The sequence below is a fragment of the Lissotriton vulgaris genome, unplaced genomic scaffold (genome assembly GCF_964263255.1).
Source record: "Lissotriton vulgaris unplaced genomic scaffold, aLisVul1.2 SCAFFOLD_927, whole genome shotgun sequence".
NCBI lineage: Eukaryota > Metazoa > Chordata > Amphibia > Caudata > Salamandridae > Lissotriton > Lissotriton vulgaris.
The window spans coordinates 293,641-313,477 of NW_028252711.1; the positions used below are offsets into that span (position 1 = coordinate 293,641).

General features: G+C 42.0%; 1 protein-coding gene across 1 annotated transcript in view; it reads right to left on the reverse strand.

Annotated features, from left to right (window-relative positions):
• The window catches only part of LOC147662065 (uromodulin-like), a 595,050-nt gene that overhangs the window by 101,972 nt on the left and 473,241 nt on the right, over window positions 1-19,837 (reverse strand). The window contains exon 5 of the mRNA XM_086951137.1: window positions 18,344-18,507. Coding sequence (XP_086807263.1) covers window positions 18,344-18,507 — 164 coding nt within the window. The remainder of the gene's footprint in view (window positions 1-18,343; window positions 18,508-19,837) is intronic.

Genomic DNA, 19,837 nt, shown 5'->3' on the forward strand with positions numbered 1-19,837 from the left:
CCTACTGGTCCCTTCCAATACATCTACCAGATAACAATTCACATTCATGTCACATCATTCTAAATCTATAGCAAAGTTCCTACCTATCCTTCTCCCTCCTCTATTCATCTACCTGATTCCTCGCAAGTAAGCTTAATGGCCCTTTTCTCTCCCTCCATTTTCCCACACTTTCCACTTTGTGATAACGAAATAGGGCCTTTTTCCACCACTCCAGCTTTACATTTGAAATAGGACCCCTTTTAATTTTTTTTCCACAGTGCTGCTTGCTTCTCGTTACCCAGCTGTGTGGTTCCAGTCTCTTGCCCCCATACTCTGTCATTCTCTCCTTGTGTGGTGCATGACTAATATTCCCATACTCACCCTTCTCGCCCTTGCTCCTCCTCTTTTTGCCCGGCATCATGGAATCTCCACAGGATGCTAGACAGAACCATTCACTGTCCTTCGCTGGTGGCAATTTGTTTAATTTCGTCTTTCCCCCAATCTTTCCAAAACGCAACTAAAACCTTCAAGCACAAAGCTCTCAAATCTAATCCTGAAACACTCTTTCTCGATTACTATTTTTGCATTAACAAGGGTACATTAATTAATGACCTTATCTTCTTCACCTTTCATCATGCTCAGTGGAGAAATGCCCTATTCTCAGTTCTCAAACCCACCACCACTAAGAAAATACCTCACAGTCACAAACTAACTATTTCACCCTCCCCTTTTCACAAGGCAGAAGCAACTATCTCCATCTATAATACTGGCATAGTGCTTATTCAGGGGCATATTATCAAGGCTATATATTTTTTTATCACTTAATTAACAAGGCACGCTAACAAGCGTTAGCACCTGTTTCCTTGCTACTTTGCATGTCAGCGATCAATATCGCTAATGACAAGCAAAGTAGGCATTCCTCACCTAATCCTCATTGAATCCTTCCAAACACAACATCTCCCTATTATCAATGCGGGCCGGACCTGCGAAGCGATAAAAACTGTGCTAACCGCGGTTATCGCCGGGTTTTAGCCCCTGTTCAAAACTTGACAACGCTATATTCACAATGGGAGGTGGATTATAATGTTACGTCCACACTCCCCTATTATCAAGGTTTACAATAGCGCACTTTCATTTTCGCTTCTTTTCTCACGCTAATGCCAATTATCCCCGTCTATCGCTGGAATTTATATCGCCATTGCGCAATGCGTTGCTAATACGCCGCTGACATGGCGATGTTCTTCAGGGTTCAACGGCGATTTGCAATAATTTTAGCTTTTCCTTGGTAATAAGTCTTCTAACCGCAACCTGGAACGTTTTGACAATGTCTTTCCTTTCCTCAAGAACAAAATTAACACTGACTTTACCTCACTCCACCTACCCAAACTACCTACAGATCCCCCTCCCAATAACCTACACTGCCCATCCATTCCTATCCACTCGTCCTTCTACTGCTTGCCCCGGACTGTTGCCCACACTACCATACCTGATGTCTCATCATCTCAGAACAGTACCCCAACTTGGATTGACGCTGACCATTCCTCCAACACTCACCTAGTCAACCCTCACATCCAGCCTAATAACGAAATAATTCACAACATTGCTCCCTCTCAGCTGGGGATACACAGTTTCCCAAGTCAGCAAACCACTATCACTACACATGCAGGGGCTCCCGAAATCCATGTCTCCCACTTCCTCAGCCTTCACAATCTACTTCTCTGACATCAATACTTATGAACAGAAGCCTCACAACATTCTCTTCTTGTCTGTACGACCTCTCCTGTTCGCGTCCTCTCACTCCTCATCACATTACGGTGTCTGACCATAATCTCATTACCTTACGTAGGGATACTTCTAAGACTACTAACTATTGCTCCAAACTAAAGAACCCCTCCGTCACATACAATATTTTAGATAACTCCCCCGTCACGTTTCTGCTGTATCATCACCCACACTAATACCCCAAAGCTCTATTCTATGCTGGATACTATACAATCTGATATACAGTTGTTGCAGGCTGATCTTGTTAGTCTTCTACGCATCACCTCTAATCTAGAACTCAATATGTAAAATCTTCTATCTACTACCAACACTGTAATCTTCCCTCTCCTACTCGCCCACCCACAGTCAGTGGTGTAGACTCCAGATCTCAACCTAGGTGGAGATGCAAACCTAATCTAGGCCATTCTACCGAACCCAACAGGCTTATCAAATACCTTTCGACCACTGATATCCTCTCCACTCTCTCTTTATGACCCCGCCCACCACATCCCACCCACAGTTAGGATTCAAATCATTATCAACCAAACTCAAAGGATACCATTTACCTACCCCAGACTCATTATTAAATCTAACCTCAAACTGGTCCCCATCTCACACTCTTCCACTACCACTACCATTACCCAAACCAATCTAAAATGCTCACTACTCAACTGCAAATCAGCAGTGAAACACGCTGCCGTCATACCTGGATCTACTAATTCTCACTGAAACTTAGCTAAATGATTCTTCTTCTACTATACTAGACATCCTAGTTCCACCCAGCTACTCTATCATCCGCCAAGAACGCGCTATCCGTCTTGGGGGCGGTATTGCTTGTATTTATCAATCAAACCTCTCTGTCAAACAATCACTTTCCTCTCCAACGTCTGGTGGTGAATATATGATGATCAATATCTCTACCGAAGACAACTCCACCTGACTGCACACTTTTTTCCATCCCCAGGTGATTTTCCTAGGTGACTTCAACATTCACTGGAATGACACTAAGGATCCACTAGTGAATTGCTTTAAGGCTTTCCTCCAGGACCTCAACCTAACCCAAGTCTGTAATTGCCCCACTCATATAAAAGGGACCATCTTAGACTTAATCATAGCCAAGAAAAATATCATACTATTGGATTCTATTTCACCCTGCGACTAGACCGATCATCACTGCATCACCTTCTCCATTGTTGAAATGGCATACATAAACAAAGTCCAGCCTGTGAAAGCTAAACATTGGATCAGAAACACCCTCAATCTCAATCCAGACATGATATCTGCCACCAGCCTTAACCTCTTGTCTCCTCCCACTGATATGGTTGATGCTCAAGACCTCACTAAGCACTACCTTTTGCTCTATGTCTAACATCATGGACTCCGTTGCCCCCAAATGACTAAAGAGAGTCTCGATAAGTAGAACCAATACCTGGTTCAACTGTAGCCTTTATAAGGAACGCTGTGCCCTTAGACTTGCAGAAAGAGTGAGGAGATAAACTCCTCTCTTTCAAACCTTAAATTGTTGCGTAAAAAAAGAAGGATATACAATAGGTGCATCAGAAGTGCCAACCCATCATTTTTCCATCAGCAACTGAACACAGCCTTCAACAGTCCCAAAAAACTCTTTGAACTGGTGAAACAACAAATTAATGGGGTGCGTAAATCCTTCACATCTGACATGAAAACCCTATCAAATTGTCAAACATTTTCCTTCTTTTTTTCCTGATAAAACGAAGTCAATTGACAATGAGCTCTGCATTGCTGTGAATTGTTTACCACCTGAAACCCAGTCACAATGCACCTCCTCCTCACAGGATATTTGTCGTCGCAACCTTCTCTTTAAATCTAAAAACTATGCCTTGTGGTCCATCTGTCACATTTGAGGACGTTGACCTCTCAAAACTACTGTCTTCCACTAAACTTTCCAATCACTTCAATTACCCTCTCCCCTCCAAATTCCTCAAGGAAACTTCACACCTCCTGATATCCCTATGGACCAGAATTATCAACGCCTCTCTTACGCAAAGCAGCATGCCGGACTGTCTAAAAAGTGAACACGTCACACCGATACTAAAAGAGCCAGACGCGAACCTCTCTGATCCCAACAATTTTCACCCCATTTAGAGCATCCCGACCTTAGCCAAACTCCTGGAAAATGTGTTCATCAACAACTATACAATAACATTGACCAGCACCAACTTTGCAACCCCTGCCAATCTGGTTTCAGACTAGGTCACAGTACTGAAATCGCCATGGTCCACATTGTCAAAGATGTTTCACACTTTCTCGATCATAATTAATCCTGTCTTTTAATCCTTCTTGACCTATCATAAGCGTTTGACACAGTCAAACATGAAACCCTCCTGAACCTATTAGAACTTAGGATGGGTCTCTCTGTTACTGTCTTAAAATTGTTCTGCTCATTCCTACAAAACAGACCTCAACAAGTCCAAGTCAATCATGACTTATCCGATCAGATGCCGATCACTATCGGCGTTCCCCTAGGTTCTTCACTTTCGCCCACCCTGTTTAATCTTTACATGGAACCCCTGACTGAAATCCTCAACACTCCAACATCCCCTACCATATGTACGCTGATGGTACGCAATTGTACATGAAGATTGCCTCCCCTGAAGACATCAGCACTCTCAATAACATCTTGTACAAAACTAAACCCTGGTTAACACTTAACGACCTCAAACTTAATGGCCTCAAAACTGAATTCCTATTAATGGTACTTCCCAAACCCACCTCTAACATCAAAGACTGGCTCACACTACTCACCGCATTGAGCTGTACCCCACATATTGTTGATTCAGCAAAATCCCTAAGAATAACATTAGACGACAACCTCTCCATGATGAATCACGTCAGCTCCACAACCAGAAGGTTCAATTTCCATCTCCACGTCTTAAGAAAACTAAAGCCTTTCCTGCCCAATGCAAATCTCAAGATGGTGGTTCAGGCTCTTGTGATCTCCAAACTTGACTATGGGAATGCTAACATTGTTGGCCTACCGAAAATAAAACTAGCACCGCTGAGGTCTACCCTCCATGCGGTTGCACGACTCATCACAGGCGTAAAGAAAAATTAGCACATCACCCCAGCCCTCAATTCTCTGAACTGGCTAACATATGAATCAAGGATCCACCTAAAAATAGCACTCATGACATACAAAGCCATCCACCACATCACACCTCGCTACCTGGCTCAGAAACTGGTGCTATCGGGAAGGAATAGAGCTTCTCGTAGTATATGCTCCTTACTGCTAAAACCCACAACTTTTAACATAAAGAAAACCTATAAGAGATCTTTCTCTGGAATTGCCCCAAGAATTAGGAACTCTTCCCCCAGAGATCATGACCATCCCTTTATTTGTTCTTTTAAAAAACTAAGTAAAAATGAGACTACTAAATAATTTCCTGCCTATCTGAGGCAACTATCCATGCCAATTTGATTTCTTTGCTGTGTTTTCACTATGTCTCTTTGTATTATCTTTTCATGCTGTATATTCTATATTTTGCTCCTTGTATATTTGATGCTATTTTTATTTGGTACAGCACTCTGAAACCAACATTTTGGTCATGTTCGCGCTTCATAAAAGTTTCTAAATAAATAAATAGAATATTTTTTTCTGTGGCTGAGACGTATTCAGCTGTGTGGTTAATACACAGAGTTATTTCACTGCCCTTCTTACTATTTCAGTTCACATCTTGCATGAAACACTTCCAAATTGGCCGCTTTGAGCCCCTGGGAAGTGCTTTTATCCATGAGTTATGGTCATTGCCTTTTACATACAGATGTCAGCACGCTGATAAAGAGGACATTCCCTAGTTTGTAAACAAGTTAAGTTGAAAGGCACCTCTAACATGTCGGCACCAAATCTGGCTTATTTTTTTTAAAGGCACGCTAGTCCCAGCTATTATTGCTACACTCACATTGCTTTCAAATGGCAGTTAGCTTATTTTAAATAACCACGCCTGCTGTGACCTACGGGCAGGCATCCCGTTCATAGTAGCAGTTCTCATGTGTTTTACATGTTGCAGCAATGTCCTTTTTCCACCCCACATGAGATTGTAGATAGTTCGCTTTGGCCTTCCATTCCAACTTTGAAAACAGATTTCGATAAACTAAGCAGATTCAAAGCGCTATTGCTTCAACAAGAAGCCATTCTTATATCAGCGAGAGAGCCCTTCGAATTGCAGGTGGCGAGAACCGCAAATGAGATACGCTCACTACTACACACCAATTTCCCACTCCATTTTGGAGAATTAATACCAAATATTTAAAACGTCTGATACTGAAGGCCTTGCTCATTTTTTTAAACTTGTGGGATCCGACCTTGTGACCTCATTTAAGACAATTTCTGGAGTAATACCAGCCTCTATTCATTCTATTTTTGCCAGCGCATTTGGAGGGTTTACATTGATCCTCTTGCTAGTGTATAGTGTGCTGGTTCTTCTGCTCCTGTTATGCAATGGCTGCTCATCTTGTGCTACTGCACAGACCCGGCCAATTGCAACTGTACCGTGACATAATGCAACAACTGTTTGAATGTTTGCCATGGGCAAAGCCTGGTGTGAGTTATGGACTTACCTTTTGCTTCATCTACTTCACCCGCATGCAACCTGTGTTCTATTGCCGACGGTGTCCATTCTATTGGGCCTTGGATATGTGCCTCTCCAATGCTAGCTTATGATCTGTTATTGGGTCCATTACTGGCCCAAGACCAGGTCTGTTCTGGGAACGGCCGTTTGATGGGTGCAGCTGCACTTGGAGTGTTGGCGGACTGGAATACCAGTGAGGCTGCACAGCGCCTCTTGCATTGGAGTTTCATTGATTATCACACGAGTAGCTCGGATATGCTCCTGGAGTTCTCGGTTTATTAGGAGCATGTGTGTTCGAACTGCTCAACTGAATGGTATCCCTCTTTGCTATGAACGACAGGGATGACCTATTTCACACAATCTGATGACTTTTCCAGACTCTCATTAAAAACATTTTTACTCTGGAATTTTTACATCTTCCAATTCGGCTTTCTTTTTTTCCCCCAAGCTATTTGACCCTGCTTACGGTTGCATTCTGTTTTTTCTATATACTATGACCTAGCCAAGGGGAGGTTGTCACGTGGCCGATAGGGACATTGTCGACATTGCTAAATTAGCATGAGCCTAGTAGCTATGATGCTGCTTTTGCTTACGTTACTCTGTGGCTTTGTTTTTGCAAGTCGCTGTTATGCCTTTTTTACATGAGAACCGTCTGCTAGGTTTGTTCCCTTTTTATTCCTAGAGTTTAGTCTGCACACTGTGAGCAAGGTCAATAATCGATTCCTCTTGTTATTCTGTTCTGGTCAGTCCCACATCCCTAGGCAAAACATGCTAACACGGCAGGAGTTGGAAACTAGTACATAGATATTATGGGGTACCAGTCTAGGCAACACACACTTGGAGAGGAACCTTTCCAGGGTAAAGAGAAATGTGGTTCCTATGATGTAGATATACCATCTAGGCACTAAAGTATGGGGTCTGCTAACAAAGTCCAGAGATCTTCTATTACATAATGATACTTTGTCTGGTCATGGGGAGGGTGAGTAGGCCTTATTGTCCGTTCCCCACTGTCTTTATGTGATGACATTTCCCTTTGTGAAAAAATGGCTTTGCTGCAATCCAAACTGTATTGATATTATGCATTTTGCATTTTGCTGCTGGTTGTGGCTCGTATATGACGTTTTAGAGCACGATTGTTGAAATAAACATTTTAAACTATATTCGTGTTTCAGTAAATTCTTATTGCGGACAGGTACGAGAGTGTGAGCGAATTCCTGAGAGATCCGGGAGTGTTGTGTTCAGGGGGGTCTAATCATTTGCTTCTTCATGAGTGTGTAGGAGAGCGAGTAAAACACTATAGATAGTCGGTCTTGTGTTCATGGGTACTAAGGTGGTGAGAATGCTTAGCCCCTAAACACTGAGGTCCCATTTTCCAGCACAGAATTCTGTGTATGTGCAGAATCACTGCAACAGTATTAATGCACATAGATGATAAGAACACACAAATATAGTACTGTAAACACACTTGGATTATAGAACCTCAATTACAATTGGATGCTACATGCAAAATACTTGACAAACTCAAGAGATGAATGGGTAGAAAGAGTGGTTGTCACCAAGGTTACCCTATATTTTTCAAGCAATACTGTATTAAACTTTCTCCAGAATCAAGCAGAAGATTTGTCACAGGTGTTCATAGAGGTGCAATTCCATACCCACTTTTGAGGTTAATCTGGATTCATCACTTACATTCCATTTAGAGTAATTGGTTGTAAATGCACATTCCACATCTTAATTTGTTCTGACCCTTATAGATCTAGCTTGAACACCGGAGGATATTATGGATAGCTGTTATTTCTGATCTGAACATATCCAGACTTGAACCTTGCAGGTACTCCTGTAGCAATGCCTGAATTTTAAGTCAAGACCGGAGGCTAGCATTATGCATAAACTTTTATTGCTACTCTCAACTGCAGCATTTTGAAGCAAACCTTAACCACACTTAGAATTCTAGAAAAAGAACCCCTTATAGTCCATTTATACCCAAACCCAGCAGCCATCTTCCTCTTTTATTTGCTGCTCCATGTCAGTTAAGTATCTGTTAGCACTACTTTACGTTATTCAGGTATATTTATAGGTATATGGCCTTTTTTTATTTTAATAGGTGTAGGTAATATATTTTTGGATGTTTACAACTTTAATATTGTGAAATTTGTTTGTGTCTATTAGCTTAGATTTGTTAATAACCAGGAGATTGCTTCATGGTGTAGCCTTTTTTTTAATGAAAATAGATGCAGTCTTACCTGGGTTCCTCACACGTCGTTCGCTCCCGGTGGTGCTGTCGTATGGTCCAAGTGCAAGTTTTTTTTCTTTCCGGGCCTCACACTGACGCTAATTGTAAGGCATTAGGCCCTCTAAGCGTGAGCAGGGATGAGTGATCCCTGTGGCTTGCAGTAGTCAGTGGTTACGGAGTACGATGACATTGTGTGTGGTGAATGCATCATGACGTCAGGTGACCATTTTGAATGAATATCGGTTGTCGTGGGTTTTGTAGTTTTAAGGGCAACGTTTTCCTCAGAGAGGACTGTTGGAGGTTGCATTTTTGCCAAATCTGTTTTTGATAGTCATACTTTGACAGCACTTTAGTTTTTTAAAGTAGAGAGTTTGTTTTCCTATGTTTAAAAAAATTATGTATATGCATATGTAAAAAGAAAAAAGGGCATTTTTAAAAATTAAATAAAATAAATAACACAAACCGAGTCAAGAAGGAGATCCATCTGGGAATAAGGGTAATGATGACTTATTAAGGAAATGGTATTGGAGGAGGTAAGGTCTTCTCTGAAGGATTTATTAAGTTCAGTAATAAAAAGAAAAAGGAGAGCTTTGGATCTCTCTAATGAGGAATATTGGTCCTTGGAGTAGTAAGAGCACAATAATACCTTAGGTTCAGAAAAGAAAAAGATGAAAAGGTAGAACATTGAGAATGAGGCAAAAGCTAGTTTATTAGCATGGCAGAGAGGTGGTCTAGGCACCACGCAAAAGGAAGGTGTCCTAAGCTGCAGAAAAGAGGGTGTCCTTGGCGGCACACGTGAGATTCAGGCAATAACTGATGAGAAGGATTCCCATAATCATGATGGCAATAGCGATGATGAGTTTGTCCTTGACAACTATGAAAAGGAAGGTTGAGATGTGGATATGGATAAGTAATAAGAAGTGCGGAAGGAGAAATGAATTGTAAAAGACCCATGGGGTGTTAAAATGTTTAACCCAGACATGTTAAGGCACCACAGAAACGCAGACTAGTGGCTTTTAACACATTTATCGAGTTTATCGAGTTATGGATAAAGAGGCCTTTGGAGAATGAAGCACGGGCAATAATGAGGGCTGAGTGTTCTCATCAAAGGATTGAGAATAAGGCTTTAATGACTTCAGATTTAGATCCTGATATAATTTGAGATGGGTTGTGATCCCACAAAGGATCTCGAGAGGGCACTTAAACAGACTGCTGGATGTCTTTGAACCTCTTGCAAGGTTCTTAGATATGCGCGAAGAATCAAGGTCTAAGTCAGTTTCTGCAGATACTGAATTGTTAAGAAGTTGGTCCAAAAAAGCTGTTTGTTTCTTGGGAAACTAAAAGGCAGCTACATGGGAGGAAAGGCGTAGGGTGATCCACATGCGCATTAGCCCTACACTAGGAGATTTTGCTAGAAAGTAACCTAGTGGGGTCCTAAAGGTTTCTTGTTTGGTGAAGGGTTAGTGAAAGGTGTGGCAAAATACGTCTATTGCTTCACATTACAGTTCTAAAGACGTACATCCTATAGAGGATTCAAGTCGACCACTGGTTTCTGTCCTCAGAGAGGTAGAGGTGCCAGGGGGCGTCAGTCCAGAGGAAGAGCCTTTTTCTCTCAAGGAGGTCAAGGTAAGTACAAGATCGATTTTGGTTCTTTCCAAAGAATGGTAGGGGGTTGTTCAAAAGAGTTTGTGAGCAATTGGAATTGCTTAACCAGGAATCAATGGGCCATTCACCATTCAAAAAGTAAAAGGATACATGATAGAGCACAGAGAGGCACCTGTTCAACAGGTGGAGCCAAGGGAAATGGTATTTCAGGTGGGTCAATAATTGTTAGTGGATTTGGAAGTTCAAGAAAGGAGCAATAGAGAGGATGGTGGTGTCTTTTCTGAGAGAGAGGGATTTATATGATTATGTATTTGGATGATTTTCTTCTTATGTCCCAGGATCAGGAGAAATTGAGAGCACAGTTGTCTGCAGCTCGTCATTTGTTGGTGTCGCTGGGATTCTTTTTTTTTATTTTTATTTTTTTTGGTAATCCTCATATATCACAGATGGAACTCTTGATGGGACACTGGCTCCTCCATGCACCAATGGTCATTCTGTACTGACCCTCGTTGGTTTCGGCCTGATGCAAGTTGGTTTACCCGTACCCTCAAGTAGCCACTACCTTCCCCTCCAAACTCCTTTTTTTCGCCGATCTTTGAGCGCCCCATGCTACTTAGGAGAACGGGGAACCAGCAAGGCTCCAGACAAATCATTGGAATACCAATCATCGAGATTGCCATGCCACCAAGGCCGCCCAAGCATTCGTCTCACTTCTGGGATCACATGCCACATCTGATTTGCTAGTTAACATAATCTGCCTCAGGCAGTTAGCAAAGGTGGGGGGAGTTGGATCTTTCCACGCCCTGCAAATCTCGCGCCTTGCTAACAGGATAATGTAAAATACAAATTTCGTGGGAAGATCATTCACCTGATAGTTCGTGACAAGCCCAGACATTACTGTAAACCTTGGGACTGATATAGACATTAAAAGGACTTCTTCCAGAAATTCCCTTATCTTGCTCCAATAGTCCACCAATTCAGGGCAATCCATGAATATATGTACATCATCTGCCCTCAAGAGGCCGCACCTTGGGCAGTTGTAGTCTACATTTGAAAATTTGGCCAGTTTTTTCGGAGTTATATAAACCCTGTACATGGTGTATATGTGATTTCTTTTCAGCGCAGCCGGCTTGATTAAAGCGTTTAACACCCTGAAAGAGTCATGCCAGAAATCCATAAAGGACCCGTTGGCCGGGGTAAAAGCGTTGCCCCACAATTTGCTGATTTCAGCCTCCGTAACATCTTCCCCCTCTAACATTGCCGAATACCAAAAAGATATTTGATTCTTCCACTTACCCCTTCTAGCTACCGCATCAAATTTGGGGTTAGGGGGGTTATTATCTTCGGGTGTCACAGGTCTCGTTGTCCACCAACCTGACAATTGGTAATATTTAAACCGCGTCAGAGATCCCCTAGTTAGATTCGACAAAATATCCCAGCTTAAAAGTTGGCCATCTCCCTGCAGGTCTCCCCACCTCTCCAGCCCTGCCTGCTTCAAAGGTAATGATAATTGATCATTTAGACAGGCTGGAAGGCCTGGTGAGCCCCATATGGGTGCCTGCGGCGCATAATAAGAAATGTTTAGTTTGTTCCTTACAAATACCCAATTTTTCAAAGCTGACCTCAAAATCTCCAACCTCACTTTTTTAAAGAATTTTGGGTCCCCGAACTTATAAAGAAAGAAACTTAATCCCTGAGGAACCTCCTTTAACAAAGCATAAAATAGCAAACCCATTGATGATTGATCCATACGACCCGCCATGGTTCTAAAATGCTTAAAATGAAAAGCGTGGCAATACAACAATAAGTCAGGGAAGGCTAGCCCTCCTGTCTTGAGACCTCTTCTTAATTTTTTCCACGCTATTCGAGGGCCTTTGGCATTCCAAATAAATGAACCCAATTTTCCTTGGAGTTTTTTGATTAAAGGTACTGGAAAAGATAATGGGATGGCATTAAATAAAAAAGTTATCTTGGGGAGCACTATCATCTTCAGGAGGTTCACTCTCCCATAAATATTTAAAGGTAGAGAAGACCAGCGTTGTAATAGAGCGATTGTATCTTTCATGACCCTTTCTAAATTGATTTTGGGGATTTCTTCTATCTTGTTGACCAGATGGATTCCCAGATACCTCATTTTGTTCTTTTCCCCATCGAGCTGGTCTGCTGATTCCATTCCATTATTTCAGTCTTTTCAGCATTAATTGAATATCCTGAAATATTACCAAACCCCTTTGCAAGATCTAATAGTCTGGGAATCGCTACATCCGGATTTATTGTATACATTGACAAATCATCAGCATACAATGCCAGCTTCATCTCCATATCCGCGATCTTAAAGGATTTAATTATTGGATCCGCTCTTAATAAACAAACAAAAGGCTCTATATACAAATCAAACAAAAGGGGGGATAAGGGACATCCTTGTCGCGTACCTCGGGAAATAAAAAAAACTGCTCAGTCAGTGAACCATTTACTAGAACCTTCGCTGTCGGGGCTGAGTATAGGAGCTTAATGGCTGTTGTGTAGCTCAACGGAAAGCCAAATTTTTCCATCGCCATCCAAAGGTAGTCCCAGTCTACCTGGTCAAATGCCTTCGCGGCATCTACTGCTACTATGGTCAGGGGCTGCTTCTTTTCTTGAGCAACATCTATCGCTGCCACCACTTGAAAGGTCAACTCATTGAGCTGCCTGTCCGGAATGAAGCCCCTTTGGTCACAATGTACTACCAATTTTACTACCTTTGCTAATCTCGTTGCCAATACCCCCGAGAATATTTTATAGTCCACGTTTAATAATGAAATGGACCTATAGGACTCTATCCTACTCGGGTCCTTATTTGGCTTCAACAATAATGTGACCGTTGCCTCAGCCCATGACCTAGGGACCTGCCCCCCCCCCCTGAGTAAGACTTCGTTGAACAATAGAGTCAGGACCCCTATAATCTGCTCTAAAACGATCTTAAACAGTTCCACTGGAAGCCCATCTGGGCCTGCGGCTTTGCCCTTAGCCATTTTCACCAACTGAGCCCTGACTTCCCCTTCTTTGATTTCTGAACTAAGATAAGACCTGTCTGACTCAGACAACTCAGGGAGCTGTACATTTGCAAACCATGATTCTGCTTGTTGCCTACCCAGAGAGGAGTTAGATCCGTATAAAGACTGCATGTATCTCTTTGCTTCTTCCCTGATGCGGTCATCCTCGTTGGTTTTTTCCCCTGTACTTGATAAAACCAAACTGTCTATCTGATTTCTTGTTCTGTCCGCTCGGGCCTTCCAGGCTAAGAGACGCCCACACTTCTCACCATAAGCAAACTGTTGTAGATTACTAATGTCCCACTTTTCCTTCAAAGCCTTGTCCAACCCCGCTTGAAATTCTGCTCGCAGACCATCCAGTTCTCTCTGAAGAATTTGCCTGTTATCCAACTCCTCTGCCGATGCCTTCTGCAACTCCAGCTCCTTAAGCTTGATTCTTGAAATCCATGCTCCCCTTTTCTCTTTCCTCAGTCTATTCCTCCTGATCATTAGGGTAGTTAACAAACCTCTGGAAAAGGCTTTATATGTTTCCCAGACAATTTGTTTGCTTGCTGACCCTGTATTGACCCTAAAAAACTCTTCAGACTGGGTCACTAAGTCCTGTCTGACCCCTTCTTCTAGTAGCAACGTCCAGTCCAATGTCAATCTCCTTTGATGTTTTTCCTGTTTCAAATTGACCACCATTTCCACCATTGAATGGTCTGACAGAATTGCCGGAACATATGATATGGAGTCAACTGCCGATGAGAGGTTATTAACAGGAAAAAATCTATCCTAGAATGATGCCCATATCTTCTGCTATAGAAAGAATAATCTCTTCCCCCGGGGTTTTTAAATCTCCAAATATCTATCAGGTTAAAATCCCTCATAATGTTCTTGAGTTCTTGACTTGTTTTTTTTTGGGGGGGGGGGGGAAATCTCACTCTTGATGTTCTATCTAGATCTCTATCGAAAATAAGGTTAAAATCTCCCCCTAAAATTATCGGGCCTGCTGTCTCTATTAAGTTGGATTTAAGTTTCATCAGAGCCCCCGGAGCATCTAAATTCGGGCCATAGTAGACTGCACAAACAAAAGGGGTACTTCCTGCAGTCAAAGAAGCTATCAACCATCTGCCTGAGTTGTCTGTTTCATGTTTTATCAGCCTGATCCCCATGCCTGCTCTAATAATTATGGCCACCCCCTGTGTACTACCGCTTTGTCCCGAGGAGACAACATCCTGGACCCATCTACATCTCCCAAAGATTTGATTGCATTCTTCCCTCTCCACATGTGTCTCCTCGAGTAGACAGATATGTGCCCCTGATCTAAACAAAAAATCAATAATCCTTCTTGCTTTATTCCTATCCCTTAACCCATTGACATTCCAGCTTATTAGTTTTATACTATATGTCATATTGGCCATAATTCTCTAAGATCACTCTAAGCATTCTGAGCCGGTTCCCTACCTGTGCGTGATTTAATTTCAAACATATATGAGGATTAATTTTTTTTTTCTTTTACCCCCTGCTAGGGATTCTTAATCAATTTGGAAAAATCAGTGCTGATCCCTTGTTAGGAGATAGATTTTCTTAGTTTTCAGGTGAACACTGTTCATGCAACCTAGAGTTTACCAGATAAGAAGGTGGTGAAAATAAAAACAGAGGTGAGGCAGGTTCTATAAAAACCTCCCATTACTTTGTGGTCATTAGCAAGGGTTTTAGGTTTGTTTTCTTCTTCAATCCAGGCAGTATTTCCGGGTCCTCTTCATTAAAGAGGTTTACAGAGGCTGAAGGCAGAGGGCCTATGGAAGGGTTTATGGTATGGAGACCAAATACAGCTCACTTTGGAAGCTCAGGAGTTGAATTGGTGGCTAGACAATTTAGAAGCATGAAATAAATTAGCGGTTGACGGGATATGTCCAAATTTCATTTTGGTGACAGATGCAAGCCTTTTTGGCTGGGTAACTTGTTTGAATCAACAGGAGATAAGTGACAGATGCTCTTGGGAGGAGAGTCAAGGCCAAATGAATGGATTGGAGATGAAGCAGGTCTTTTTGGGAAAACTTTGAAGAACTGCATTACTGCAATAGACAATGTCTATTATATAAATGTATTCATCAGTGGCAGCAAAATCCAAGAATTTGACTCAGGTTGCAAAGGAAATTTTGAGTTTTTGTTTAGATCAAAAAATAGGTTTACAGGCAGAGAATTTGCTGGGTATGTTCATTATGACAGCAGATTGAAACTCAAGGTATCTCTGGGATCACAGTTATTCAAAGCTGAGTGTCCATCTATTCAGGAGAGTTCAGAATGTTTGAGGTTCTTTGGGAGTAGATCTGTTTGCATCGAGGTTGACATACTAGTTACCCAGTACTTCAGCTAAAGGTAATATCCCTGAAGCAGAAGCAGTGGATGCTTTCCAGCAGGATTGGAAAGGACTGCAGGGGTATACATTTCCTCTTTTCTCGAAGATTCAGAGTGGGTTGTTGATGGTGAGGAGACAGAAAGCTCAGATAATTCTGATTACTAATTTCTAGACCGTTCCACCTTGGTTCCCAGGGCTGTTGGAATTAGGGGTAGAAGAGCCTTTTTAATACTAGTTTTAGAAAATATTTTGACAGATCCAGGGGGAGAGGTTCATCCTGTAGTTTTGTAAAGGCCTTTGAACCTTGTTGCTTATAAGATATCAGGGAGGAAAACATTTTGAAGGACTTTCAGAATAGGCTCAGGAGTTGCTCAAGGTTTCCGGGCTCCTGGGACTAGGAGGAATTATATTGGAGCATGGAGGAAATGGGTTTGTTGCTGCATGGAGAGAGACGTGGATCCCGTGGAGGCACCTTCCATTGAATCTTCTCATGTGTATTCACCCTTATTTGAGAAGGGTTTGAGTTAAAGTACTATATATTGTTTTAGGTCAGCGTTAGCTGCAAGGTAATGAAAGGTTTAAAGTTGCAGAGACCTCCTAGGCCTAGATATAGTCATTATGGAATTTGAAATAGTTTTTCAAGAGTTTGGAGCGTTGACATACAAATACGTTTTTGACAATACAGCAATTGTATTGTGAGTTAGCAGCTCTACTGTGTTAGATTTCTTTTAGAAAGGTTTCAGAAGTACATGCTTTGGAGGTGAGTAACCATTTCTACAACTCGGATGGGGTAATTTTTGAAATTTCCAGAAGAACTAAGACGATGTTAACCCCAGTATCTTACCTGAGGTTTGATTACCATTACAGTCGTGTGTGGTGTGTTGCTTCAGCTTTCAGGTGCACATTCTACATAGAGGGTGCCCCTGAAAGCTGACTTGCTTCTGGGATCACTAATGGCATGGCCCTTCACAATGGAGTGAGGGCATGAAAGTTTCCAAGTTCATTTTCGAAAACTGTCACTTCTAAAAATGCCACTCAATAAAGTGATATATTCTGATGTACTATCGTGAATGAAACACGCCACATGTTAGAGAAATACATAATTTTGAATTTTAGGGCGACTTTATTACATTTTTACGTGTTCCTTACACAGTGGGCTTGGTTCACAAAGATAAGCTTACATGTTTGTGTAAGAATACTCTTTCTTGGGATACATAAAACTGTGATTTCAGAATAACTTACAATGATGAACTCTGCACATAAAAAGATGAGCCAGGCCTATCTTTTTATATGTAGAGTTCTCCACCTCGACAATCACATTTATTCCTAAATTGCAGTTTGGTGAATACCGGAAAGAGTAAACTTACACAAATGTGTGAGTTAACCTTTGTGAATCAAGCCCAATCTTTTTAAAGATTGTGAGGCATATTACCAAGCAATAGCGATAATTATCGCTATTGCTTGGTTAGAGACAAAAATTTACCGCTGAGCTGCGGCGATTTTTACTGCAAATATACCCTGGTATTACCAAGGTTTATCGCAAATGCGATAAAAATCGCCGCAAATGAATGAATATCGCTAAAAAGTCCGCGATATTCATGCATTACCGAGCTAATGCTCTTAGCCATGTTATCCACCTCCCATTGGATAAAATGGCTAAGAACTGCTCAGGGCAGGTGTTAGCTTTTGGAGATATCTCCAAAAGTTAGTAATAGGAGATAGCGATGTTAGCGACAGTTTTCAGTCGCTAACATCTTGGCACGCCCACTTTGCATGTCATTAGTGATAAATATCACTGACATGCAAAGTGGGGCCCAAGATGGTCGCTATCTCCTACTAGCTGTCGCTAACTGGTGTTAGCGACAGCTAGGTAATAGGGAGATAATTTTATCTCTGCTTTCTTGGCTTTTAAAGCCAAAAAAGCGGAGATAAACCCCCTTGATAATATGCCCCTGTGTCCCTAAATCTAAGCGGTAGTGGACACCGTCTTTGCTACTTTTACTTAAGTTAACGTGTATGCCTGTCCATTTGTTCAGCCTCTTCCTCATTGTTGATGCTCAATCAAGTAAACAGCATCTCAGTGCTGCTGTTCACCAGGTGGCCACAAGTAGGCCAGGCTGGCCCTCGGAACCACACAATAATTCTACATGTAATAGGTCGACTGTCTTTCACACATCCAAATGAGCTCAGATATAGTATGTAGGAGGCAATGTCGCTGCTCCTAACAGCACTTGCCATAAAGATAGAGCCCACACAGAAATCCAACAGAGCACATACAGAAGAACACCTCATTCAATACCCCTCAAAGATGCCAGCAACAGCATGCAAAGACCCTCTCACAGGCCAGGCCACGCAAAACGATTATGACACCTGAAGAAACTGGTAGGACCTCGGACAGACGTATCTGGCACAACAAATGACACATCCATATCTCATTGAACGTGACGTGATAACCCCACCAGCCAGTCTTAGATGTTAAAGGACAAAACAAGAACAACAAGATATCATCACAAAATGTCTCGCGCTCTGGGGTGGAAACAATCAGAATGAGGTGTCGAGGAACCCCGATGAGGCCCAGAGGCTTCAAAGCGAAACCTACTGGAGGCTGCGCTGCACACATGCCAGTAACATGAAAATAGGATGGATAAAGGAATCTTAGCAGTTTTGCAGTAAAAGGGAGTACAGGATAAACAGCATAGAAAAGGACAAATCACCAAATAATCAATGGCTCATGGTTGAAAGTTTTTCACTTCAGCATTCAGAACCTTTGAAATGCACCTACCGGAGAATGGGATGCACGGCCGTCTGCAGGCTGGTCTGCATTGTCAAGTTGTAGGTACAGGATAAGGGGAACGCCAGAGGACTGCTTATTATAACACCACTGGAAGTGTCCGGAGGAACATACAGGACGTTTGAGTAGGTTAACTTCTTATCAACAGTATTTATCTAGGGCAGGAATGATAGACGTTTAGCAAAAGGAAAGATATGAAAAGTGATTGTTGTGAAAGATTTCTTACAGGGTTCTACATCTTAAGTTCTCAATTGTAACATTATTAACAGTATGGCGTGCAATATACAGAGTCAAAGTGCAGATTTGTTTTAAACCATTTTTTTATTTTACATTCAACCATAAAAGATAAAAAAAAGAGCAGAAGCAATAAAAGCAAAGAACAGCTTAATTCCACATGACATCAGTTTCCTAATATTAACAAAGTTATCATCATATAAAAAATATAGTTCACACAAACAAAAACAGCAAAAAGAGCAAGAAGGAAAAAAAAGAAAAAGGCTAGCAGCAAACATAAGACAGATGACAGAGAGCAGGAAAGAGAAACAAAAAAGGGAAAAAACACATATTGTTAAATACATAGGGCCTCATTTATGAGAAGTGATGCATCGGTGCGTGAAAGCAGCGATGCGTCACTTTTCAGGGCGCCTTCCTTGCAACATGATTGATGCGTCATAATTACTGTATGACGCATCATGTCGCAAGGAGTTACAGATACGTTAGTATTTCTGACGTATCTGTAGGCGCAAAAGTGACGCATTGCTGGAGAGTGTTATAAAAGTGACGCAACTCCAGCAATGTGTCCTTTCACATGGGGCAATTTTTTTTTATGTGAAAGGGCCTGCGTCAGTCTTATGCCTGCAGGCAGGCGTAAGATATTGACGCATTTGCGTCCTAGAAGTGGCGCAGTGAAATCTCATAGATTTCACTGCGTCACTTCTACGACCCTTTCTTGCGTCAATACGCCCCCCTTGCATACATTATACATGGCGCAGGTATAATGTGGCGCAGGGGTGTACAAAGTGACGCATCTACCTAGATGCGTCACTTTGTAAATATGGCGCAACAAGGCGCATTGTTTACACCACTGGTGCGTCACAAAAAGTGACGCACCGGCGGCGTAAAAGTGACGCACAGCCTCATAAATGAGGCCCATAGGGTGCACCATAATAAGCCTATTGCCTCTCCTGAGTTACTCCATTAACCCAATCTTTTAATGGATTCCAGATCTTCAGTCCTTTTGCTCTGCCGTTTCTGCCTTTTTGTACATAAAGTGCTCTTTCCAGATTAAATATATGAAGCAACCGGGCTTTCCATTGCAAAAAGGTTGGGGGGGGGGGGGGGGGGGGAGAGTGTAACCATGCTAATGCAATACATAGTCTGAGCACTGACATGCCTATAAATAGAAACTCACTGTTATGGCTATCTTGTGCCAATACCCCAATTAGCATAAGCTGGGGAGAAAGCAGAATTTCTTTTTTTAGAACA